This window comes from the organism of the source record quoted next, unplaced genomic scaffold (assembly GCF_019419815.1).
Source record: "Pyrus x bretschneideri cultivar Hongxiangsu unplaced genomic scaffold, Pyrus_bretschneideri_v1 Contig1, whole genome shotgun sequence".
Classification (NCBI taxonomy): Eukaryota; Viridiplantae; Streptophyta; class Magnoliopsida; order Rosales; family Rosaceae; genus Pyrus; species Pyrus x bretschneideri.
This window is the reverse complement of record NW_025999390.1, coordinates 3,665,824-3,687,777: the sequence shown is the minus strand read 5'-3', so window position 1 is coordinate 3,687,777 and position 21,954 is coordinate 3,665,824. Positions and strand designations below refer to the sequence as shown.

General features: G+C 36.2%; 1 protein-coding gene, 2 non-coding genes and 1 pseudogene across 4 annotated transcripts; 2 read left to right on the top strand and 2 right to left on the bottom strand.

Moving 5' to 3' along the window:
- Positions 1-3,560: 3,560 nt before the first annotated feature.
- Positions 3,561-8,890, top strand: LOC103951619 (1-aminocyclopropane-1-carboxylate synthase 8-like). 2 transcript variants are annotated; one of them, XM_048580003.1, is made up of 6 exons: positions 3,561-4,152; positions 4,614-4,717; positions 6,261-6,439; positions 6,874-7,005; positions 7,352-7,512; positions 7,814-8,890. In XM_048580003.1, exons 3-6 carry the CDS (start codon positions 6,299-6,301, stop codon positions 8,760-8,762), a joined length of 1,383 nt encoding a protein of 460 aa, XP_048435960.1. In that variant the 5' UTR covers positions 3,561-4,152; positions 4,614-4,717; positions 6,261-6,298; the 3' UTR covers positions 8,763-8,890. The 2 variants fall into 2 exon arrangements, with proteins under 2 accessions (XP_048435960.1, XP_009361327.2); XM_009363052.3 differs by having other exon boundaries at positions 3,561-4,717.
- Positions 8,891-13,183: 4,293 nt separating this feature from the next.
- LOC103955266 lies at positions 13,184-18,385 on the top strand (annotated as a pseudogene).
- LOC125480269 lies at positions 17,259-17,411 on the bottom strand. Its single transcript, XR_007260649.1, has one exon. It is a non-coding gene; the product is annotated as a small nucleolar RNA snoR138 (small nucleolar RNA).
- LOC125480260 lies at positions 17,462-17,585 on the bottom strand. The gene has a single exon (XR_007260642.1). It is a non-coding gene; the product is annotated as a small nucleolar RNA U19 (small nucleolar RNA).
- Positions 18,386-21,954: the final 3,569 nt, after the last annotated feature.

Below are 21,954 nucleotides of genomic sequence, written 5' to 3'. Positions count from 1 at the left end.
ACTAAATTTCCATGTCAGCATAAATATTAAAATTCATATTTTCTTGTTTTTAAATATTTAATGCGTATTTTTGTTCCTATAATGCCCCTATTAAATATTTGATTTTAATTTGCTCCATATTTTTTGGCATTGATTATTGTCTAACTTTCTAAAACGATAAACATAATTCAAAAAAATATTAGTGATACGTTACAAGAATTAATAAATACCTAGTTCAAATTATTAATTATCACCATTCAAAGCATAGAGGAAATAAAAATAGCCAAATCATATATTATACATAATCGAATGCACTTAAACCATGTCCTAATGTGCTTAAATCATAGAACCTAGTCGAATGCACATAAATCATATTACCAAGTCAAATGCACATAAATCATAGTACCAAGTCAAATGCACCTAAACCATGGTACCTATATGAATGCACCTAAATCATTTAGGTACTGTCAATTAGGTCATATCCATTCGGTACAGTCGGTTAGGTATATATAGTGTATGTCCGATTAATTCGGTACAATCAATAGGTTGTGATTTCACATTCTATTTTCTCTATTTGTATTTTTTTTCTTTCATTTATCTCTGGATTCACCGTCAATTTGGCATCTAAAAGCCCCTTTCTTTTGAATACAACGAGATTTTTGGTTTCTAAGTTTTCTAGCTTTTTTTGTTTGATCATGGTTTCTGAGTTTTCTGGGTTCTTTGATTGGAATAACACATGAAGGTTTATGGTAATGTTATTGTTATAACGAACATGTTAATTATGGATCTAGTTAATTAAGCATTCTTGAAAAATTAATTATATATTTGTTTCTCTAATTAGTTTTAAGAGAGTAATAAGGGTAAATAGGGAAACTGAAAATGCAATAAATTTATTAAAAAATGATTAAATGTGACATAGAATACTATAATCTAACATGGAAGACTATTTTTAGTTTTTAACCTTACATACGGTATTATTGAAAAAGCAATCTTATTTAGGAATTGAAATGAAGTTTTCTATTTTTTTTTTTTTTACTTTATTAATAAAATTTTACTCGTATCACTAAAGCTTCTTTATATATATATATATATATATATATATATATATATTATATACAATAGTCACTATCTAGATCGTTTTCAGGCAGCTCACCATGATGGTTTCCATTTCAAAATAAAAAAACACTTCTTTTGCATGAATAATTGATATTTTTATTTTTTTGTGGTCAACTTGAATTGGATATTAAACTCATGAGTTATAGTTTTAGATTATTTTTCTAAGACAGAATCTGTGGAAAATAATTGCAGTTTCAGTGCCAGAGAATCAAGAACAAATCTTGCAGTTGAGCTGTGCCTCACTCTATAACGCGTGTGATTATGCTAAACAAGACAAATTTAATGAAAGGAAAATAAACCACACACCAACCCTTTTCCGTCACTCCCTTAATCACTTGTTTTAAATAATCAATCTAGCTAATGTACTGCTTTGTGTTGTATTAGTGTTGGGAAAATCACACGTATATATAACTTTTCTGCAAGTAGTTAAATTAGCACTCAAATATTTAGGTTTTAAGAGTGGAAGCGCCATAGGATAAAAACAGAAAATTAGTTAGCAATTTATGTAGTGTATGTAAACTACGTAATATATTATGTTGACTGACTGTCGATCATATAAAATCATGCAAAATGTACGAATGATTAGTTTTCTAAGGATTATATATTAATTTATCGGGCACGTCTTAACTTGATTCTCTATGATGATTCATTAGCTATAGAGTCAATCCTTAAAACGAAACAGCATGCAGTGGGAGCTAGCTAGCTATATAAATTAATTAGTAGGGTTCAGTTGAGATATGGGATAAGACTTCAGTTGTTTCTCAGAAACTCATCTAAAATAGAAGGTATGTAGTATTTTTTAAAAGGACGACTGTCAGAATTTCTGAGAAGTTTCAAAAATTCGTTGTCAATTAACATTCATATTGTCATTAATTTAATTAATTGTATGGTCTAATAATTGTCACAGTCGATCTTATGCAAAAATATCGATGTAATTAATAGTAAATTATTCATTTACAAAATAAATTTAAATAACTTCATGAGATTTATATAAGGTGGGAGATAAGCTTTAACGCTGAGAAGGGAGAAGGCAATAAGAAAATGGCCGAGAAAACTAAACGAGTAATTTATACGAAATAAGTTAACTGTTATAAGAGTGTTTCGATCTAATAATGTATTGTTGTGTAAAAAAACAAATTTAATATAATAATATATTATTAGTTCAGAACATTATGTGACATTAAACATGTTCCATGTAAATCCTTCTTGAAAAACAAAGGATTAAATGGGACCCGTATATCATATGGATTTGGAACATGACACTGCTAGCCCTTACCCTAACTCTACACGCCTTCTATTGAGATTCTCATTGCTCCTAAACGCCATGGAGTATGGACCACCCGATGTCCGAATTAAAAACACGACACCTGGCAACAGCCCACAACCAGGAACTCCTATCTACCATTCTGTGCATCTAATGGTACGGTATGGACCACCTAGTCCGTGTTAATCATTCACCATTGGATAGAATGGATATATGGAAAACATATGGATAAGAGAAATGCAAATGAGACTTTATAAAGTGATATTTTTTATAAATTTTTTATGAATTTTTGGTTATTTTATATTTTTGACACAATTTATATGACGACATTATAAAATATTATACCAAAAATATAAAGCGGCCGAGAGTCTATGAAGAGCTTCATTTCGAGAGAGTCTCTTTAACATTATCGTGGCTGGCATGGCATCATATGCCAAGCTTTGCAGAGTGCTCTCTCTCTCCCGCTCTCTCTTCAGTCCGAGAAATAAAAACAAAGAGGAACTCAAAGGCAAGTCCCAAATGTTCCCCAATTGGGTTACCTGATTTGGAGGGATCTGCAGAAGTATACAAGACCAGACTTCCTGGGTTCCACGATTGACTACAACTACTCAGGACACTCTAATAATAGTGATATTTCACCACCTCTTCTCCAAAGGATGCAATCATGCAAATATATCAATTTCTTTTTTACGAAATATCAAACCGATTTATAAGTATCATGAGATGTGATAATTTCTTCTTTTTTTTTTTCTCAACTAAAATAAGGTTAATAATGTTATTTGATATTCTAAGATATTCTAATTTACGAGAAGATAATTCAAATTTGAATACAAAGTGATAGACACATTATCTTAGACAACAGATACACATCCGCGTCTTTGTATGATATTTGAGTTTAAGATAAAAAATGAAACCATGCTTATTATCCTTAAAGACAAATTTTGATCTTAAGAAATATAAATAAGCCATTATTTAAAGGGTAAATTACACAAAATTAACTCAACTATTGGGTCAACCACAGTTTCATACCTCATCTTTAAAACATTTCAATGTCATACCTTATCTTACGAATTTGTTGCAATGTTATACCTCTGTCAGTTTGTCTGTCAATTTCTCCATTAAATGCTGACGTGGTTTGAGGCGGGCCCCACTCTTTTGTTTAAAAAGTGGGATCCACCCCCTACAAACCCATCACCCTCACCCTTCTTCCCCAGCCCACCTAAGGACATCAACCTCGCCCTCTCCTCCCTCACCTAGACTTCATCCAAAGCCCTATATGCCACAATCACAACCATTTTACACAAATTTTACCAAATTAATCACTTTTTAGTTGAAAATTCTAAAGCTGATTTCATTGTGTAAACCTCCTCCACCACTCCTTATCCTCCCTCTTCCTATGTTGCTATCCTCATCTTCCTTACACTCTCCTCGCCGTCGAGTCCTAGATTAATAACCAAAAATATTCATCAACTCGCCCAGTACACTCAGAACCTCAAAATCGTCGTGACTTAATATCACTGAGTTGTTCTTGAATAGGAATATGAGCTCTGCCGATGAGTTGTTCTTCGACTGGAAGATCCGACCCATAAAGCTCACAACGCACCAGGAAAAGCCCCAAATTAAAGACCCCTAAAATTCTCTCTCAAGCTAGTCCAACACCTCCGCCACCCACCACTACCAATGGTCTAACACCTTTACTCACGACCTATAAATTTCCCAGTGGCTCCGTTTGGATCTCGAGTTGGAAACTAGGGAAGACAAGGGGGATCGAGTCGGGTTTGAGCCCATAAGAGGTAGAGATCTGGTGGAATTTTGCCACATACTAGGTTGAAAGAGGGGCCCAGCACGGCAAGATTGGAGAGGGAGAAAAGGGAAGGAGGGAGGGAGTTGATGGGTTCAAACTCTCTCCTCCGTTTCTCTAACCTGCAAGTAATCTAGCAACAGTAATGGAGGTGGGAAGGAGGAGGGTGATAGAAAGAGAGCTGGAAGTTTATGTAAAATTATATTTTTCATGTTCAAATGCCCATTGTGGATAGTTTGTCAAGGAAGGGAAGGAGAGGAACGGAGGGAGGGGGAGTCGAACAAGTGGCGGAGGAGAGGTTGGGGTGACCGAAGATGGGTGAGGTTGATGTCTGAGGTGAACTGGGAATAAGGGTGATGGTGATGGGTTTGTAGGGGATGGGTCCCATCTTTTTTTTTATAAAAATATTTAAATGATTTTTTTTTCTAATATTTAATTAATTTTTTAATCCAGTTGGGCCAGCGAGTGGGCCCGCCTCAAGCCGCATCAACATTTAAAGGAGGAATTGACAAACAAACTGACGGATGTATGACATTGCAACAAATTCGTAAGATAAGGTATGACATTGAAATGTTTTAAATATGGGGTATAAAACTGTAGTTGGTCCAATAGTTAATGTAGTTTTGTATAATTTATTCTTATTTAAATTATGTTTTTTACACGGTTTTATCTTATTTAAACAACATAAATTTTCAGTATAAGAAAGAATGCACTCGCCGTTTTCCCTTGAGTTTGAATCCTCTTCTATGTGTGTAGTTTAATTTAAATTATAACAGCACTTCAAAGAGTTACTAAAATTTGCTAATTTAGCTAGTAAATAGCGTCAAAATTTTGCTAGCGCATTTAACTTGTATTTTCAACAATAGTCTCTATTTTAACAAATTTTAAATATATAAATTGAAACCATAACATTAATCCTACCACAACACACTTGATTAACGTGGTTACATATTCCGGAAAAGGATCCTGGGCAGATCATTTTTCTAGGGATCCTAGGAATTTTATGATCGTAACTGTTCATCGTACATTATGCAGTCAATTTTTGTTTGGTACTATTTATATTTAATTTAAAATTTAAAATTTTAAAATAATTTATGATCACACGATATATAATGAACGATCACAATCCCAGAATTCCTAAAATTCCTAAAAATAGAATCCGATGATGATCCCTTTCCACATATACCTACCATAAGACATTTGATTATGCGGTTATATTATATATTATGAAATTGAAAACTCAAAAACTTGATTAATTGGAGAACGATGACGCAAAAAGACATTCGTACATGATGTTCGCTTTCAGAGCAAAAAAACATGACGTTAGCGTGTCGGTGCTTCACTGGAAGTCAGAGTTGAGTGCCATCTGTCTTCGACATCCAATAATCCTATCCAGCTACAGCAACTAAAAATATAATGTTTAATTAATGATGGGAATAATGACATAACCACATTTGTCAAAAATTGCAGCCAAAAGTATCATGCATATAGCCATTATTCCCTTCGTTTGTATGTAATTTAACTGCGTGAATGTGGGGTGGTATGAGCTATTTTTCTTGATTTCTCATCTCCTTCCACTTTTATTATAAATAAAAGATTACCAAAAAGATGGATTTTACTTTGCATTTAAATGAAATGAATTTATAATATTTTGTATATGTATAGGCCGTTAACAAAAATTCTATAATACTCTTATTTACATGCTATATATAACAATCTAATAGTATAGTAAGAGAAGTACGTACATGCACAATTTTAATAATAATGTCTATATCCATAAAATGACTAGGACTTATGAAGTGATTAATTGTGATTACAGTTATAATTACTTTATATTTTATAAGATAAATTTTTTATATAATTTGTAAACACTGGTCAAAGAATCAGCACCGTCAATTTATTATTCATAGTGTCGGACTAATGTGCATTTCGGGTTTTTCCCTCATGTACCCCCGTGCCTTGAGGCTCCCTATTTATATGCATGCAGCGCTCTATTTCCACAAAGCAAACCCTCCTTCCTAAAAACCAACTTCTCTCTCTCTCTCTCTCTCTCTCTCTCTCTCTAAGCTTGTTAAGAAAAAGTTATTTTCATTTCACAAGTACTTAACCAGAGGCAAGCAAGCTTGGTTGCACTGAAAATGTTGTCAAGGAAAGCAAGTTGTGACTCGCATGGCCAGGACTCATCCTACTTCCTGGGATGGCAGGAATACGAGAAGAACCCATATGATCAAGTTCAAAATCCAAATGGTATCATTCAGATGGGACTTGCTGAGAATCAGGTGAGAATCCGTCATCATGAAAATCTACGATCTATTATTGCTACTAAAGTCCATTGAAATTAGTAAATTAAGTATAAGGTTCGAAGCCCTCTAACGTAAAAGTAAAAAAAAAGTACTACTTGCTAGCTTCTATGCCACAAAATATTTTGAAAAGATCTCATGGCTTGGTCAAGCCTCAAGCTATCATGATAAGAAATAATCATGTAATCAATCAGATGGTACATGGTTGTTCAAAGTCACAATCCAAGTTGGTTGGTGGTTTTGCATGCGTGCGTGCGCATGGTCTTATATCTGTTTATACATTTTTTAATTAATTTTTATAATTATTTGAGTGTTAATATTTTGTACATCTTTAGTCTCTTCCGCAATTCCACTTCCGGTAACTTGCACCTCTCTCTCTCTCTCTCTCTCTCTCTCTCTCTCTCTCTGTGCAGCTCTCGTTTGACCTTATTGAGTCATGGCTCGCAAGCAATCCCGATGCACTGGAGTTGAAAAGAAATAGAGAATCTGTTTTCAGAGAGTTGGCTCTCTTTCAAGACTACAACGGCTTCCCTGCTTTCAAGAATGTACGTAGTTACTTCTAAATTTATGTAAACATTTAATCTTCTAAATGTATATATTGAAATTTTTTTTTTTGTTAAGAAATATGAGGAATGCTATGGAGAATAAATTTGGATATTAAATTTATAAAATAAATTATGCGTCACCAATAGAAATAAGCATGTTTATCAACGTTTAAGTAATAAACCAATCATCAACTTCCATATATATTATTTAGTTTTCAAAACTTTGTTTTTAAATTTAGTTTCTCTAGCATTACCCAATAAATATATATGTTTACAATTTTGATCATGGATTAATATATACGTGTGTGTGTGTGTATTGTAAACTAATATGCGCTTGTATATACAGGAGATGGTAGAGTTCATGGCAAATATGAGAGGAAACAAAGTAAAATTTGATCCAAGCAAGCTTGTGCTCACAGCCGGTTCAACTTCTGCCAACGAAACTCTTATGTTTTGCCTTGCTGATCCCGGTGAAGCCTTCCTCCTTCCCATTCCATACTATCCAGGGTATTGATCTAATCTTTGTCCGCTACATCGTAATTACGTCCAATCATTTTTTTCTCAGTGTACTCTGAGAATTTTTTGTACATGCTAGTTACATATAAACCCTTATGTCACAGCTACAAGCAAGTAAAACTCACCACTCAAACTGAGTCTCACAAACATTTATAACTTGTGAGTTTCATATGCATGAACCGGTGCATACAATTAATAATTTAATCCCGCGTATAACTTCTTAGTTAGTACTTCGATTTTGATTGAAAATATAACTCAACTATTGTTGTTGTTCACTTCCTCTTTTTGGCAGGTTTGATAGAGATCTGAAGTGGCGTACCGGAGTTGAAATTGTTCCAATAAAATGCACAAGTGAAAATGGATACAAAATCACTGAGTCTGCATTGCAAGAAGCCTACCAACAAGCCCAAAAATTCAACCTAAAAGTTAAAGGAGTATTGGTCACAAATCCTTCAAACCCTTTAGGCACAACAATGACTCGACTTGAACTCAACCACCTCATAGACTTCGCCATGGAAAAAGAAATACACATAATAAGCGACGAAATATACTCAGGAACCGTCTTCAACTCCCCTAGTTTCATAAGCATCGCAGAAGCTCTAACTGAAAGAAAACTAGAAGACGACGAAGTATGGAATCGTTGTCACATTGTGTACAGCCTCTCTAAGGATCTCGGGCTGCCGGGTTTTCGGGTAGGCATGATTTACTCCAACAATCAAACTGTTGTGTCCGCAGCTACAAAGATGTCAAGCTTCGGACTTGTCTCTTCACAAACTCAGTACACTCTTTCCCAAATGCTGAAAGACAAGAAATTCACCGCCAACTACATGAAGGAGAATCAAAGGAGACTTAAAAGGAGAAAGGAGATGCTTGTTTGTGGGCTCAAGGGGGCAGGGATTAGGTGTTTGGAAAGCAATGCTGGGTTGTTTTGCTGGGTGGACATGAGGCACCTTTTGAGGTCCAACACTTTTGAAGCTGAAAAGGAGCTTTGGAAGAAAGTGGTTTGTGAATTCGGGTTGAATATCTCTCCCGGTTCTTCTTGCCATTGCTCTGAACCGGGTTGGTTTAGAATGTGCTTTGCAAATATGTCTGAAGAAACCCTAATGGTTGCAATGCAACGTGTCAAGGCCCTCGTTGACTCCGCAATTGTTCACCAGCAAACAGGACTGTCCAAATCCAGGTGGTTAAAGAGCAAGTGGGTTTTCCAATTGGCTTCATATGAGCGTGAACCAGACCGTTAGTTAATTAAGTAATTAATCCTGTGTGACGTACTGAATTTATTTGTTTTGCTGATAAGGTAGAGATTAAGCAGGCGATGCTTGCAGATTATGTTTTCATCACCATAAAATGTAGTTAATTATTGTATTTATTCGTTGTATTTTGTGTGGTATTTTTTATTCGTAAGAATGATGGTTCACGGCACGTTATTGGAAAAAAAATGAAAATGTAGTCTCATATGCATATATGTATACATATGTGTGTAAATTAATGATGAAGTGTTACTGATATTGTAGAATATCTAAACAGTGATAGTAGTAAACTACATGTGAGATGTATATGTATATATTTGCTTTTTAAAGGACTTCCTTAATCTAAAAACAGTCCTCTAAGGTCCAGTTAATCTGTTAATTAACTATTGATGATTTAGTGATAACTTCAAATTCGAATCCTTTAGTCGTAGATTATAAATGGAAAAACTCGTAGCCAAAGGACCTTCTATTTTAGATGATAGCTCTTGTCATTAATTGTAAAAGTGTGAAACTCTTTTTTTTTATCAGATTGAAAGTCCTAGCAAGATTTTTCATCGAGACTCACTTCTCGCATCCTACCCTTTGTTTTGGACAAAAAAAGGCCTTGCCGGTCATATTCCAACCAAAAAACACCCCAGTCATTAGTCATAGAAGTTGTTTTGATCTGTATTGAACTTGTCATTAGTCAGTATAATGCTTAAACGCATCTTTCCACTACATGCAAAACAATTTTCCCTAAACCCTGAACCCTTAATCGAACAAACCAAACCCTAATTGTGCTTTAATTTTGAACAAGAGAAAATAAAAAACTCAGACCATAAAGAGAACATCATTCTATTTTCTTATTTGTTTGGTTTTATCTGTGTTGGCATATGTTGCATCAAACGTCTTGTAAATCCCTTGCAACTTTCCAACATTGAAAATTAAGAGATTACTATATTTTTATCTGGTTTGAAACATTTAAAAAGCATTTGCAGCAACTTCCAGTCACTAACCTTGGTGCAAATCAGAATCTAATTAACCGGTGTTGCATGCATTCGTATACGAAAATACAATACGATACGGCGATAAAAAAAATATTCAAAAGTTAAACGAATACTGCAAAGATGCGACAATGAAATGGTGAACATATCGGTTCACAAGTTTGCATCCACTCTGTCATGTTGAACACAAATTACCATGAGAGATTTAGATTAGTCGTTGCAAGCTGAAATAAAATGGACCAATTATAATAGCTAATGCTTTGAACAAAAGAAAATTGGTACTTGTGTGGTAGGAGTATATTCTTGAGAGACATATTAAGGCATTGTAATGCATAGTAGGAAGATTGAAAAATGAAATTAGAGCAATTGTCCCAAAATTTTATTCTAAGTGGAGTTTTGGTACTGAACTAAATACTTGTGAGTTAATCTTTGAATTTCTAACAATGTGGAATAATGGTCATTTTAGGTAACTACGTACGTTAGAACTTTTGTCCTTTATATAGTTATATGCCCATCTAAACTCTATATTTTGGATGGAGGTTATGCCGGGAACCAATTCTCGTGAATTTTTAGGTCAAGAACCAATACTCCCATTTTCTCAATACTAACAATGACATAATCACATCTGTCATAATTGCAGCAAAAAAATAGGGTAAATTACACTTTCATACCTTAGGTTTGGGGTATATTTCAATTCCTAACATTTTCAAAACATTTCACTTTCATACCTTAAGTACTATTTTATTTCAAAATAATACATCCGTTACATTTTTCATCCATTGATCTGTTAAACGCTGATGTGGCTGCCAAATGTCTGCCACGTGGCAAATAAAATAATTTTTTAATTTTTTTTAAAAACCTGAATTTTCTCAAAAAAAAAAAAAAAATGAAACCCACTATCCCTCCCCCGCCCCCCCCTCCAGCAACCCACATCCCTATCCTTAACCCAAAACCCAAAAAACCTGTTGCAGCAGCAAAAAGAAGAAGAAGAAGTAAGGGGAGGAAGAAGAAGAAAGAAAAAAAAGAAAAAAAAAAAAAACTGCAACATCAGCAGTAGGAGGAAGAAGAAGAAGGGAAAAAACCCCAAACCCAGTTCGTCCCCCCCTCCAGTGCTGTGCGACCTTCCCCCCTTCCCCGTCCCCCTCGGGTCAAGATCTCATGATTTTCAGTATGGGTGGGTTTTGAAAATACTTTGAGTTTGAGATGATTTTTGGGCTGGTTTTGTGGTAGATCCACCTAATCTCGGGTGGAATTTTTGTGGATGATGGGGGATTTTTGGGAGGGGTGATGGGGGATGGGAGAAAGGGGTGGCTCGGGTGGGACAAACTGGGACTTTTTTTTTTTTTCCTCCCTCTTCTTCTTCTTCTTCTTGCAAGTTTTTGGGTTCTGGGTTAGGGTTGCTGGGGGGGGGGTGTGGGGGGGGGGAGGGGGCTGGGGGGGGGTGTGTGGGGGGGGGGGGGGGGGGGGGAGGGGGCCGGGGGGCGGGGGAAGGCACTAGTTTCATTTTTTTTGTTTTTTTTTGAGAAAAATCAGTTTTAAAAAAAAAATTATTTGCCACGTGGTAGACATTTGGTAACCATGTGGCATATATGTGGCAGCCACGTAAGCATTTAACAGATCAATGGATGAAAAATGTAACATAAGTATTATTTTGAAATAAAATAGTACTTAAGGTATGACAGTGAAATGTTTTAAAGATGTTGTAAGAAATTGAAATATACTTCAAACCTGAGGTATGAAAGTGTAATTTACCCAAAAAAATATCACGCACTGTCATTCTTCTTTTAATTTGTATGTAAATTAGCTGAATAAAATGTAATAGTAGCTCTGTTTCTTGATCTCCCATCAACTTCTGCCCTCCAATTTTTTTGGTTAGATTTAAAAACGAAAAAACAAAAAAAAAATTACCAAAAAGATGGATAAAAATTTGAGCTTGCAAAACATGAACTTGTAAAATTTTTTGTATATGTTATATTCAGTTTCCACCAGACTGCCATTTTAATTTCCATTTCTGTCCACGCAGGTAGATTCTGTGCTGAATTCACACATTTAAACTAAATTTTTACCAAAATGGCATGTATATTTCTAAAAAGTGAAGTTTCGGGGTTTCCAAAACAAGTTATTTTATGGTAAATAGATTCCGTGAATTTGCATGTTTTACAGATTGATTCACTGAATCAAAGATAAACCAATTTGTCCATTCCATCCAATGTTTTATAAGTTTTTCTTTTCATCGAACAAACCAAAGTCAGTAATTCTTTAATTTTGAATGAGAATTGTTATTAGCACTTCTAAAATCTCATTTGGCACTCTAAATTTTCTATAATTAGAAAGAAAAATACACGCAGTGTATAATAAGATTTTTTAAATGCTAATAACAGCTCTTATTCTGAATACCACAAGATATATTGTTTGGTTAATTACGTCTTTCCAATACTAGCATGAAATTAAACAAACATAATTGAAAAGGAAGACGACAATCAAACCAATCCCAACTAGGAGATTCTAAAAGTCATGAAACTTGATATCGCCAATGAATTGGAGGTCTCGAATTCACAAAAGGATAAAGTATTTTGGAAATAATAATTAAATTCCAACAATGTTTTCTATTTTATATACGAGATCAAATCTTTTGTGACCTTTCTTTTCTTGCCCTATTTATTTGAGCAACACGTGACCATTCATTTAAACTTCATTTAACAGTGTTAACTTTCAACTTATCTTCTTAATTAAAAAATTAAAAGCTAATGATAAATTAAATAAAAAAGACACGTGTCTCTCAAAAAGATAAAACACAGATAGACACATAGGATTTTGGGTGCATAAAATTTGAACTCAATATATACTTTCAAGTTTTCAATACTACATATATCCGTTATGCGTTCTATTGGTATTATCGGTCATACTTTCTTTAATTCATACGAGAATTTTGTTGAATTGAATTTGATCATTTTTTTAAACTTTGTTAATTACTCCCAGCGTCTTTCCAAGCTAGCTTTTCCCCTATATATATTGGAGTCCGATCTTGTGAGAGATATATACTTCTAGCATGCATCCTTCTCTTCGATTCTCTTGTTCATTCAAGACTTCTACATTCTCTAATTGGTCCATCAACTTCTTCATCCAAACAAAAAAGATTCGAGTTGCTCATAGATCGATTTGAGTATTGTAATTGTCCTTGAGGAGGTGACATACTCTAAAGGAGAGCAGTTACACGCATCAACCTAAATTGTGTTCTAATCAAGCATTCACAGATACCATTTCGAAGAGAAAATTAACTGTTTTCGTTTTACTGTTGTAACTTTATTCATAGTTATCATTTTCTAACCTGTTTTTGGTTTCTTTGTGAAGGTTACTGGAGGAGTACCATTCATCAAGCAAAAATTTCGAACGTATAATTGGAGCCTACCTACCATGGCTGTATTGAAAATGTTGTCAAAGAAAGCAAGTTCTGACTCTCATGACCAGGACTCATACGAAAGGAACCTTTACGACCAAGATACAAATCCAAACGGCATCATTCAGATGGGACTTGCAGAGAATCAGGTGACACTCTATGTATACCTACCTAGCTTAGCTATAGTATATATAATTATTAAGCAAACAATTTTTGCAGAGAATCAGGTGACACTCTATTTATACATTTTTAATTAATTAATTTTTACAGGTCTCTTTTTTTTTTTTTTTTTAAACAAATGGTAAATTTATTACCAACCGAAAACTTACAACACAAAGGCCCGTACTAAAACACAAAGCAAAAAGGGCCAAACAAACTACACACCAAGGTCCAAACCTTATACACAACACAAAATTGGACCTTACAAACTACACACAAAGGGCCAAGACAAAGGTTAAAGCCCAAAAACAAAGACCCACCGAAAGAGAACCCTTGTCTTCTGCTACAACCGCCTCTGTAGCACCGCACGAACAGCAAGAACCAAGTACACCATAATTCCAACCAATCAACACCTTAGAGATGAGAGGAAGGAAGACCCCATGATCCATCAATGAAACCCTCTCCGAACGCAACCACCAAGGAGAAGAAAACAACGAAGCCTGTGAGAATCCCACAAGAAACACTGCCAATAAAGGCAGACCAAGAGAAGGAGGTGGTGCGGACACCCAAGCCGATATGAAGACCGGAACTTGACACACCTTCTCGATGTACCGTGACAGATCACAGTCAAAAGTGACTGTAGACCAAACAAGGGTATAAATTGATGAAGGATGGAGCCAAATTGAAAATATAGAGGATCGGCTTTGTGGGGGATGGATGAGGGACATGAAGAGGAGTGATGGATTGGATGGATATGAGGAATTAATTGAGTAGGAATAATGGCATCAAGGATGCATAGGTCTCACTGATCATGATGGATAGCAGAGGAAGAGTAGTAACAGAAAATAAGGGAGGGAAGAGCAAAAAGAAAAAGAAGAGGATTACCACCATCCCCAGCCATAGTTAGGGTCGGCTGCCAAGCGGAAAAACCAAGAACGAAAACCTCACACAAGAGGTGAGAAGGAATCTCAGTTAGAGAGAAAGACTCTCACCAACTCGGGAGAGAAGGTTAATGTCGCTTAATTATTAAGTGTGTTCTTATTTTTGCAGCTCTCAGTTTGACCTTATTGAGTCATGGCTCGAAAGCAATCCACATGCACTGTTGCTGAAAAGAAATGACGAATCCGTTTTCAGAGAGTTGGCTCTCTTTCAAGACTATAATGGCTTCCCTGCTTTCAAGAATGTATAATTACTTCTAATTTTATTTTCTAAATATATAGCATATTTTTTTTGTAAATAAATTTAAGCTTACAGTTGACCTGGATGAACATATACTTAGACGTGTGTGCGCGCATGCAAGTACAGTATACATATTGTAGACTAACATGCACTTGTATATACAGGCGTTGGTTGAGTTCTTGGGGGAAATGAGAGGAAACAAAGTAAAATTTGATCCGAACAAGATTGTGCTCACCGCGGGTTCAACTCCTGCCAATGAGACTCTTATGTTTTGCCTTGCCGATCCTGGTGAAGCCTTCCTCATCCCCACTGTGTGTGTGCCTTGCATTCTATTTATGCCAAAACATGTTTTTTGATCACTGCTACTTTTCGGCAGGTTTGATGAAGATCTCAAGTGGCGTACCGGAGTTGAAATCGTTCCAATTCATTGCACAAGTGCAAATGGATTCAGAATCACTGAATCTGCATTGGAGGAGGCCTCCCAACGTGCCCAAAAATTAAACCTAAAAGTGAAAGGAGTATTGTTCACAAATCCTTCAAACCCTTTAGGCACAACAGTGACTCGACTTGAGCTCAACCACATCATCGATTTCGCCATTGCAAAAGAAATACACATAGTAAGCGATGAAATATACTCGGGAACAGCTTTCAACTACCCCAGTTTCATAAGCTTCGCAGAAGCTCTAACTGAAAGAAACCTAGAAGAGGCCGACATATGGAATTGTCACAATATTGTGTACAGCCTCTCTAAGGATTTTGGCTTGCCGGGTTTCCGAGTAGGCATGCTTTACTCCAACAACCCAACAGTTGTGTCCGCAGCGACGAAGATGTCAAGCTTTGGACTTATCTAGCTCCTCACAAACTCAATACATGCTTTCCGAGATGCTGAAAGACAAGAAATTCAGAACCAATTACATGGAGGAGAATCAAAAGAGGCTTAAAGAGAGAAAGGAGATGCTTGTCTGTGGGCTCAAAGGGGCAGGGATTAGGTGTTTGGAAAGCAATGCTGTGTTATTTTTCTGGGTGGACATGAGGCACCTTTTGAGGTCCAACACTTTTGAAGCTGAAAAGGAGCTTTTTTTTTAAAGTGTTTCGTGAATTCGGGTTGAATATCTCTCACGGGGCTTCATGTCATTGCTCTGAACCCGGTTGGTTTAGAGCCTGCTTCGCAAACATGTCTGAAGAAACACTGACGGTCGCAATGCAAAGAGTCCATTCCCCTGTGGACTCCAGTACCATTGTTCATAAGCAGTTAGTAATGACCAAACCCAGGTGCTTAAAGAACAAGTGGAGGCTTCATACGATGGTGAACAGGGCTGTTAAGAGATTAAGGACCTAAAAGAAATGCAGTTGCTGACAACTGGGTTTGCTCTCCTATCCAGCCATTTGACATGAACACCGCCCTTAAATATCCTTTGTGTGCCTCGACTTACAAGTTTGTTTCATCTTCTTGATATGTAGGTTAGGGGTCCAAGTTCTATGTCCCCTCTCTTTTACTTGTGTACTTCTTTCTAGAGATCAAGTATATACCCCCACGCTCTATTTTTGTATTTTTTTTTTTTTGTTTATAAATGAGGGATAAGGTTTATGTCCTCTCTTGGGTGTAACATTTTTTTAAAACTAATAAAATATTTCTCGTACTGTCGAGATTTCTTTAATAAAAGAAAGATTAAGGTTGGTACTTTAAGATAGTTTTATGTTTCATCACCAGTATTTGTAATCAAATTACTATATTTATTCATTATATTTTTGTGTAGTACTTTTGATTCGTATAGAATCGTAATCCTCAACACGTTATTGTAACATAAGTAATCTCATGTATATACGTGTGCGTGTTAATATGAAAGTGTTGCTCTCAAGCAAAATATATAGTTAGTGATATTATACGTATAGAAAAATTCCTCTAAGACAAAGGGCTTCAAATGTCGCTCTCATTTTCTATATGTTTCTCTTGTAAAATAAACCCTCGCCGGCACCCACGAATACCACCGCATAAAGCATTCACAGAAAATCTCACCCAACGTGCTCTTTCAGTTTGCCCCTTCGAAGCAAAGGTATAGAAGCTATTGGGCCCCCTATTCTGGGCTTTCGGTGCTCCATTCTTAGGTTCGTTGTTAATGGATATCCACTAAGTATTATCATTTTTTAATTTTGAACAACTTTAAAGTAACTTATTGAATTACGACTATTCAATTAAAATTTAAATAAATTTTAAGAAAACTGAGTATCCAATCAAGATTAAAATAAGTATATAAAAATTTACGCGTATTTGATTACTAGTTAATGCGAAAAATTAAAAGATTTTGTTGAATTTGATTAGCATTATTATTTGTTAATGATATTTGATGTATCCAGCATTATTCATCTGCTATTACTTTACTTGTTGCATGCTTCATTTTTCAAGTTCTTTTTTCATTTATATCCCCAAATTTAATCCTTAATCTTTTTTATTTTATCATGATGTAGGAAACTAATCAAGAAAATAATAATTAATACGAGGAAGTGAAAAATACATAACTTTCCGAAACAACCTATAGGAAGGGGGATAGAAAAACATTCATCCCTAACCCTCAAACTGATTCGGGGGGCCATTCCCTTACTCTGAGAGCCTCCGCGTGAACCGAACGGCGCCGTTTCACATCCACCTTTCGGTTTCTAAGAGGCCCCTAACCTCACAGTTAAATTTTTTTTTTATAACATATGATATTATCCACATTAAAAAAAAAATATCTCAATTAATCACATCAAAATAATTAAGCGAAAAATGAAAAATGTTCGAAGCAAAGTTTTTGAAAAATGAAATAAAGGACGAAGAAATAATCAGATCTTCGCCCACAAAACGGCTTCGGATCGCTGTTTGCCCCTGTCTGAACCAAACGGCGTCGGATTTGCATCTCGCCTTCTGGTTATTCGGAGGGCAAAAGTAACAAAGCAAACAAAAACTTAAAGAATATTTGGGAAAAAAGATTTGAGAATGTGTGAGGCTGCTTGGAGGACAATCGATTGAGAAACCCAAAAGGCCTCGGTCACAAAACACTGAAATTAAATTAAATCAAATCAAATCAAATTAATATCTGCCTCCTAACTAAGCCAAAATACGAAATTGAAATTGATTCATATGGCTACTCAAAGAGGCAGTGAAATGGAACATAAAATCGGAACAAATAAGTAAATTTCAGCGCCGGAGATTGGAGGACGACGGAGATGGAGGCGCTGGCGGCTGAGAGATGCGGGGGAATTGAAAATTCGAGAGGAGATGTTGTAGGGTTTTGAGATTGTACAAGGGAGGCACAATAATCTGGTGGTGCGAAGACCGTTATAAAGAAGTATGAAGCCAGTAGAAACGTGCCACGTAGAAATAAAATATTTGCTTGGGCTTTACGTTCTTCTATAGGCTAAGGCGCCCTGGACCGATGACATAAAAATAGCCCATCAAAGCAAACCGTGAGGAAGGAAATGTTTTGTAAAGCAATTGGGGCTGGACAAAGTTTTTTTTTTTTTTTTTTTTTGGGTTTGGTTCACTTTTGGTTTCAAAAGTTTAAAAAATTGAAAACCAAACCGATTTTTAAACATTTTGGGTTTTTTCTCTTCTGAGGTTCGGAGTTTACATGCCCACCCATAAATCCAATTCGGTATAAGAAGAGATTTACATAAGAGCGAGAATGGTTTACTTATATACACTATAAATGTTTTTCTTTTTTTTTTTAAAAGGAAACTGGTTGATGGCTTCGTCATGGGATTAGGATTCTCTCCCCTACTCTTTGATATTTCCATCCCTTTCTCTCACATTCTCTATTTTGTCTCTCTCTTTCTATAAAAATTTAATTTAAGATGTTGACGTGGCTTAACCATAACCGTTCAAATAGAAGGGGAGGGAAGAGGAAGGACAAAAAGAGGGGAGAGAATCCTACTCCTTCGTCATGATAGTCTACTCTTTTGGAGGCCGAGAAGACTCACAGAGACATTTTAATTCTCCCCTCGACTACCATCGTTTGATTCATGTGCCAAGAATCGAACTCATAATGTATTGTATGGAGTACACAACATATGTTTTCAGGGGCTATTGTGTTTTGGGTTATTCAATATCCCATAGGTTAACCAAACAAGCCCCCATAAGGCCATCTCCAATCAAAGGCTGGCTAGAGAGCTCGTTTTAGCCCTCTGGTCCTCCAATAAATTAATATTTTAATAAACGGTGCAAGGCCATATTTCTTACCATCTTCAACCGAGGTCATAGGGCTTGTTTTAGCCCTGTCACAAAAAACCGTCTCAAACCGAGGGTCATAGGACCAAACATAATTTATTATTTAAATTTAAAAACTACAACAACTTAAATTTTAAAACTACAACTACAACAAATTAAATGTAAGATAATTAAATATTTCAAATAAATTATGAAAGGAACATGCTTATGAAAGGAACTACAACAACAACTACACCCATTATAATTGTCCCACATTAGTTGTGGGAGATGAATGAGCAAGGAAACATGCTTATAAAATAAGGAGGAGGATTCTCTACCCTCCTATTCGCATGCCCTTCCATGCTCTCCTCTTACACATTGTTTTTTGTCTTATTATCTCTATAAAAAAATCAGTATAGGATTTTAACGTGGCTTAAACATGACTGTTCAAATAGGAGGGCGTGGAAGGGTAGAGAGATTATGAGAGTAGAGAATCCTCCTCCATAAAATAAACACCCCAACTTTGACCAAAACACCTTTCTCGGCCCAAAAAATCTAAACCCATAATTAAATATTTTTTAGAAAATTTTGGCCACAAAAAAAAAATGATATCATCATGACATTAGCATGTGCCCCGCCCCAAGGGCTAGCTAGTTGGTTTGGGCCAGCTCGTTGGCCCTTTAATCATTTTTTGTCCAATGAGGTCCACAAGCCATTTCGTCTGTCCCTTGGTTGAAGATGATTTTTGGGCTATTTTCGGCCTTCTGATCCTCTAAACCATTCGGTTAGAGAGGACCTAAATCGCCCCTCTTAAAATAATGGGCCCACTCTTGACCCAATTTGTTCTTAACCACAAACGAGTGGCCACTCACAGCAAACCACGTAGAGAATAAAATTGTGTGGTGCAGCGTCCGCATGTCCGCATATAAGATAACGAAAGTATAAACCCGCGACGTCGTAGGTAGGTGCTTTCTCGGTACTCTGTGGTTGTGACAAATGAAAGCTCCATGCAATACTTATCAACTTAAAAGCAGAGTTGTATTTGGACCCTAAAAAAATAATAGAAGCAGAGGTGTATTGCATGCAATGAGATTAGATATACTTCAAGCCTTTGTAGTGTAACAGAGAGGAGGAGAGCATCGGTGAAACTCTTGGAACATTGCCAGTGCGGTAGCAAATGCGCATATTTGTTTTAGTTTTGGAATTTAGATGGGGATTTTTCGGGGAACTGTTTTAGAATTATCGTAAGTGATAATTATGTCATGCATGGTGGAATCGTTAAGAAAGTATCAATCGAAACGAATAACTATGATTATTTCATGGTCATTTATTTGAGTCTTAAATTAGGCAAATATGTGATTTATGGTAGTGTATGGAACTAAAAGTAGTTGAATTCACTTTCGGGTGCACCAAGATTTGTGTTCAACCCGAGGTGCACGAAATAAGAGAGTGAAGTCCTTTCGGTTAGAGTCCAATGAACGATCTATTCGGGTTTCATATTTGAGGATTGAGAGTTTGACAAGATAACTAATGAAAAGAGAAAAGATTTAGCTATTAACTGGGTTAAGAACAAAATTAAGAGGAAACCTTACATTCATGCATCACTATAGCTTATGCTATGCATTATGGTTTTTGTCCTACTAAGCTAAGAGCTCACGCTTTATTGACATGTGTTGAACTGGACAATTGAAGAGTAGTCGAATTTCACTAAAAGTGTAGACAAGCTTTGGTGATGTAAAATAAAAGTATTTTATTTTCTTTGTATTTTTTATTTGCATACTAGGAGCAATGTTTAATTTTTTTAGCGACCCATGATTATGGGGTGGCAGTATCTTAACACCGACGCCAAAAAGAGGGGTGTATTCAATTAGGATCTTAAAGGATTTTACTTTATATAATTTCAAGGTATTCAAATAATGTGACAGCCCGTCTTGAAATATTTGTATCGATGGTGTGAAATTACTAAAGTACCCTTGAACGTTTGTGGCGTTGTATGGTTTAAATTTTGGATGTGGACCAATATGTTAAGTCCCTAATATTTTGAAACCAATTAGGAACTTAGACTTAGGTTTGTTTTCTTGTTTTTGGTTGGTTGCAAACTAGACCGCATAACACACACACACCAATTCCTTTCCCCGTTGACCTTTTCTCTCTCTTCTTTTCTCGAACTTCATCCATTTTCGTACAAGTCGTATGGACACCATCCAAACCATTCCATTTCTTCACGGATCGACGTCGAGGAGGATGTTTTTATATTCCTTGCAAGCTCAAGGAACTCATCTATACTATTATCTGGACTGTGAAGCCTTCATTTTCTCGAGAAACCATAATCTTTGATTTGAGCACTGTTCATGCAATTGTAAATGTGAAGTTTTGAGGAGATTTTAAGCGCTAGGAAGCTTTATAACGTCTTCACGAAGATCGGAGAAGAAAAACGAAGTGTTTTGGATGTCGGGAAGTTGAGTTTGGCAAGTTTCAAGTTTGGCCAGATTATCGAGGGTTCTCTGGCAAGACCCCGTGGATTTCAAGGCTTGGAAGTGTTTCCGGTGACACAGACGGCGGCCGGCGGCGGAGTCCGACGATCCACCGGAGAATAAAGGAGAATATTCCATCAAATTTAACGGAATATTCCTAACGGCGATTAACGACGTCAGTTATTTCGCATATAGGTAAGACCTATCCTCAGGACGAGCACAGTCAATTAGGCTTGAGGGCTACGACCCTTCCATATACCGGTGAGTGGGCTTTTGGTTTTCCGTATATACCTATATAGTTGAGTTTTTCCCAAAAAATAGATTTAAATGAAATTATGTTTGAAATGCCATGCATATTGATTTATGCTTAAGACTATGAATTTGTATGATATCTGCATATTGTAAATTGATGCGGTGGACGCTCGGGTAAGTACCAGGTGAGTTGTAGATTGTTTATGTGAATTGATGATTATGTGAGATATGTTGAGAGCTCATAAACCTGCACCCCAGGTGTTAGTGCTCCCGCCCAGAGTTAGGGCATAGTCCTTCACGTGATGTCACCTCCTGCACCATACGCTCACCTTGGATCCAAGTTTGGTGCACATTCCTGTCGTACAGACCACTATAGGTGGTTCCGACTCGTAGGTGACCTACAATTATTCGCACAATCTTCACGTGATCGTAGCACTTGAGCGTATTTATTTACACCCAGTCATGTCGTACAAATCACTTCAGGTGCCTCCGACTCGTGTGCAGGTATATTTGTTGAGATGTGGATTTGAGCCGTACAGGTCACGTTAGGTGACTC

What these genes read in the sequence shown, in the direction of transcription:
- LOC103951619 (XM_048580003.1), top strand. Translation starts at nt 6,299, where the DNA reads ATGTTGTCAAGGAAAGCAAGTTGTGACTCGCATGGCCAGGACTCATCC. An exon ending in TGGGACTTGCTGAGAATCAG is followed by an intron (nt 6,440 to 6,873) that starts GTGAGAATCCGT and finishes CTCTCTGTGCAG; the next exon opens with CTCTCGTTTGACCTTATTGA. An exon ending in GCTTCCCTGCTTTCAAGAAT is followed by an intron (nt 7,006 to 7,351) that starts GTACGTAGTTAC and finishes TTGTATATACAG; the next exon opens with GAGATGGTAGAGTTCATGGC.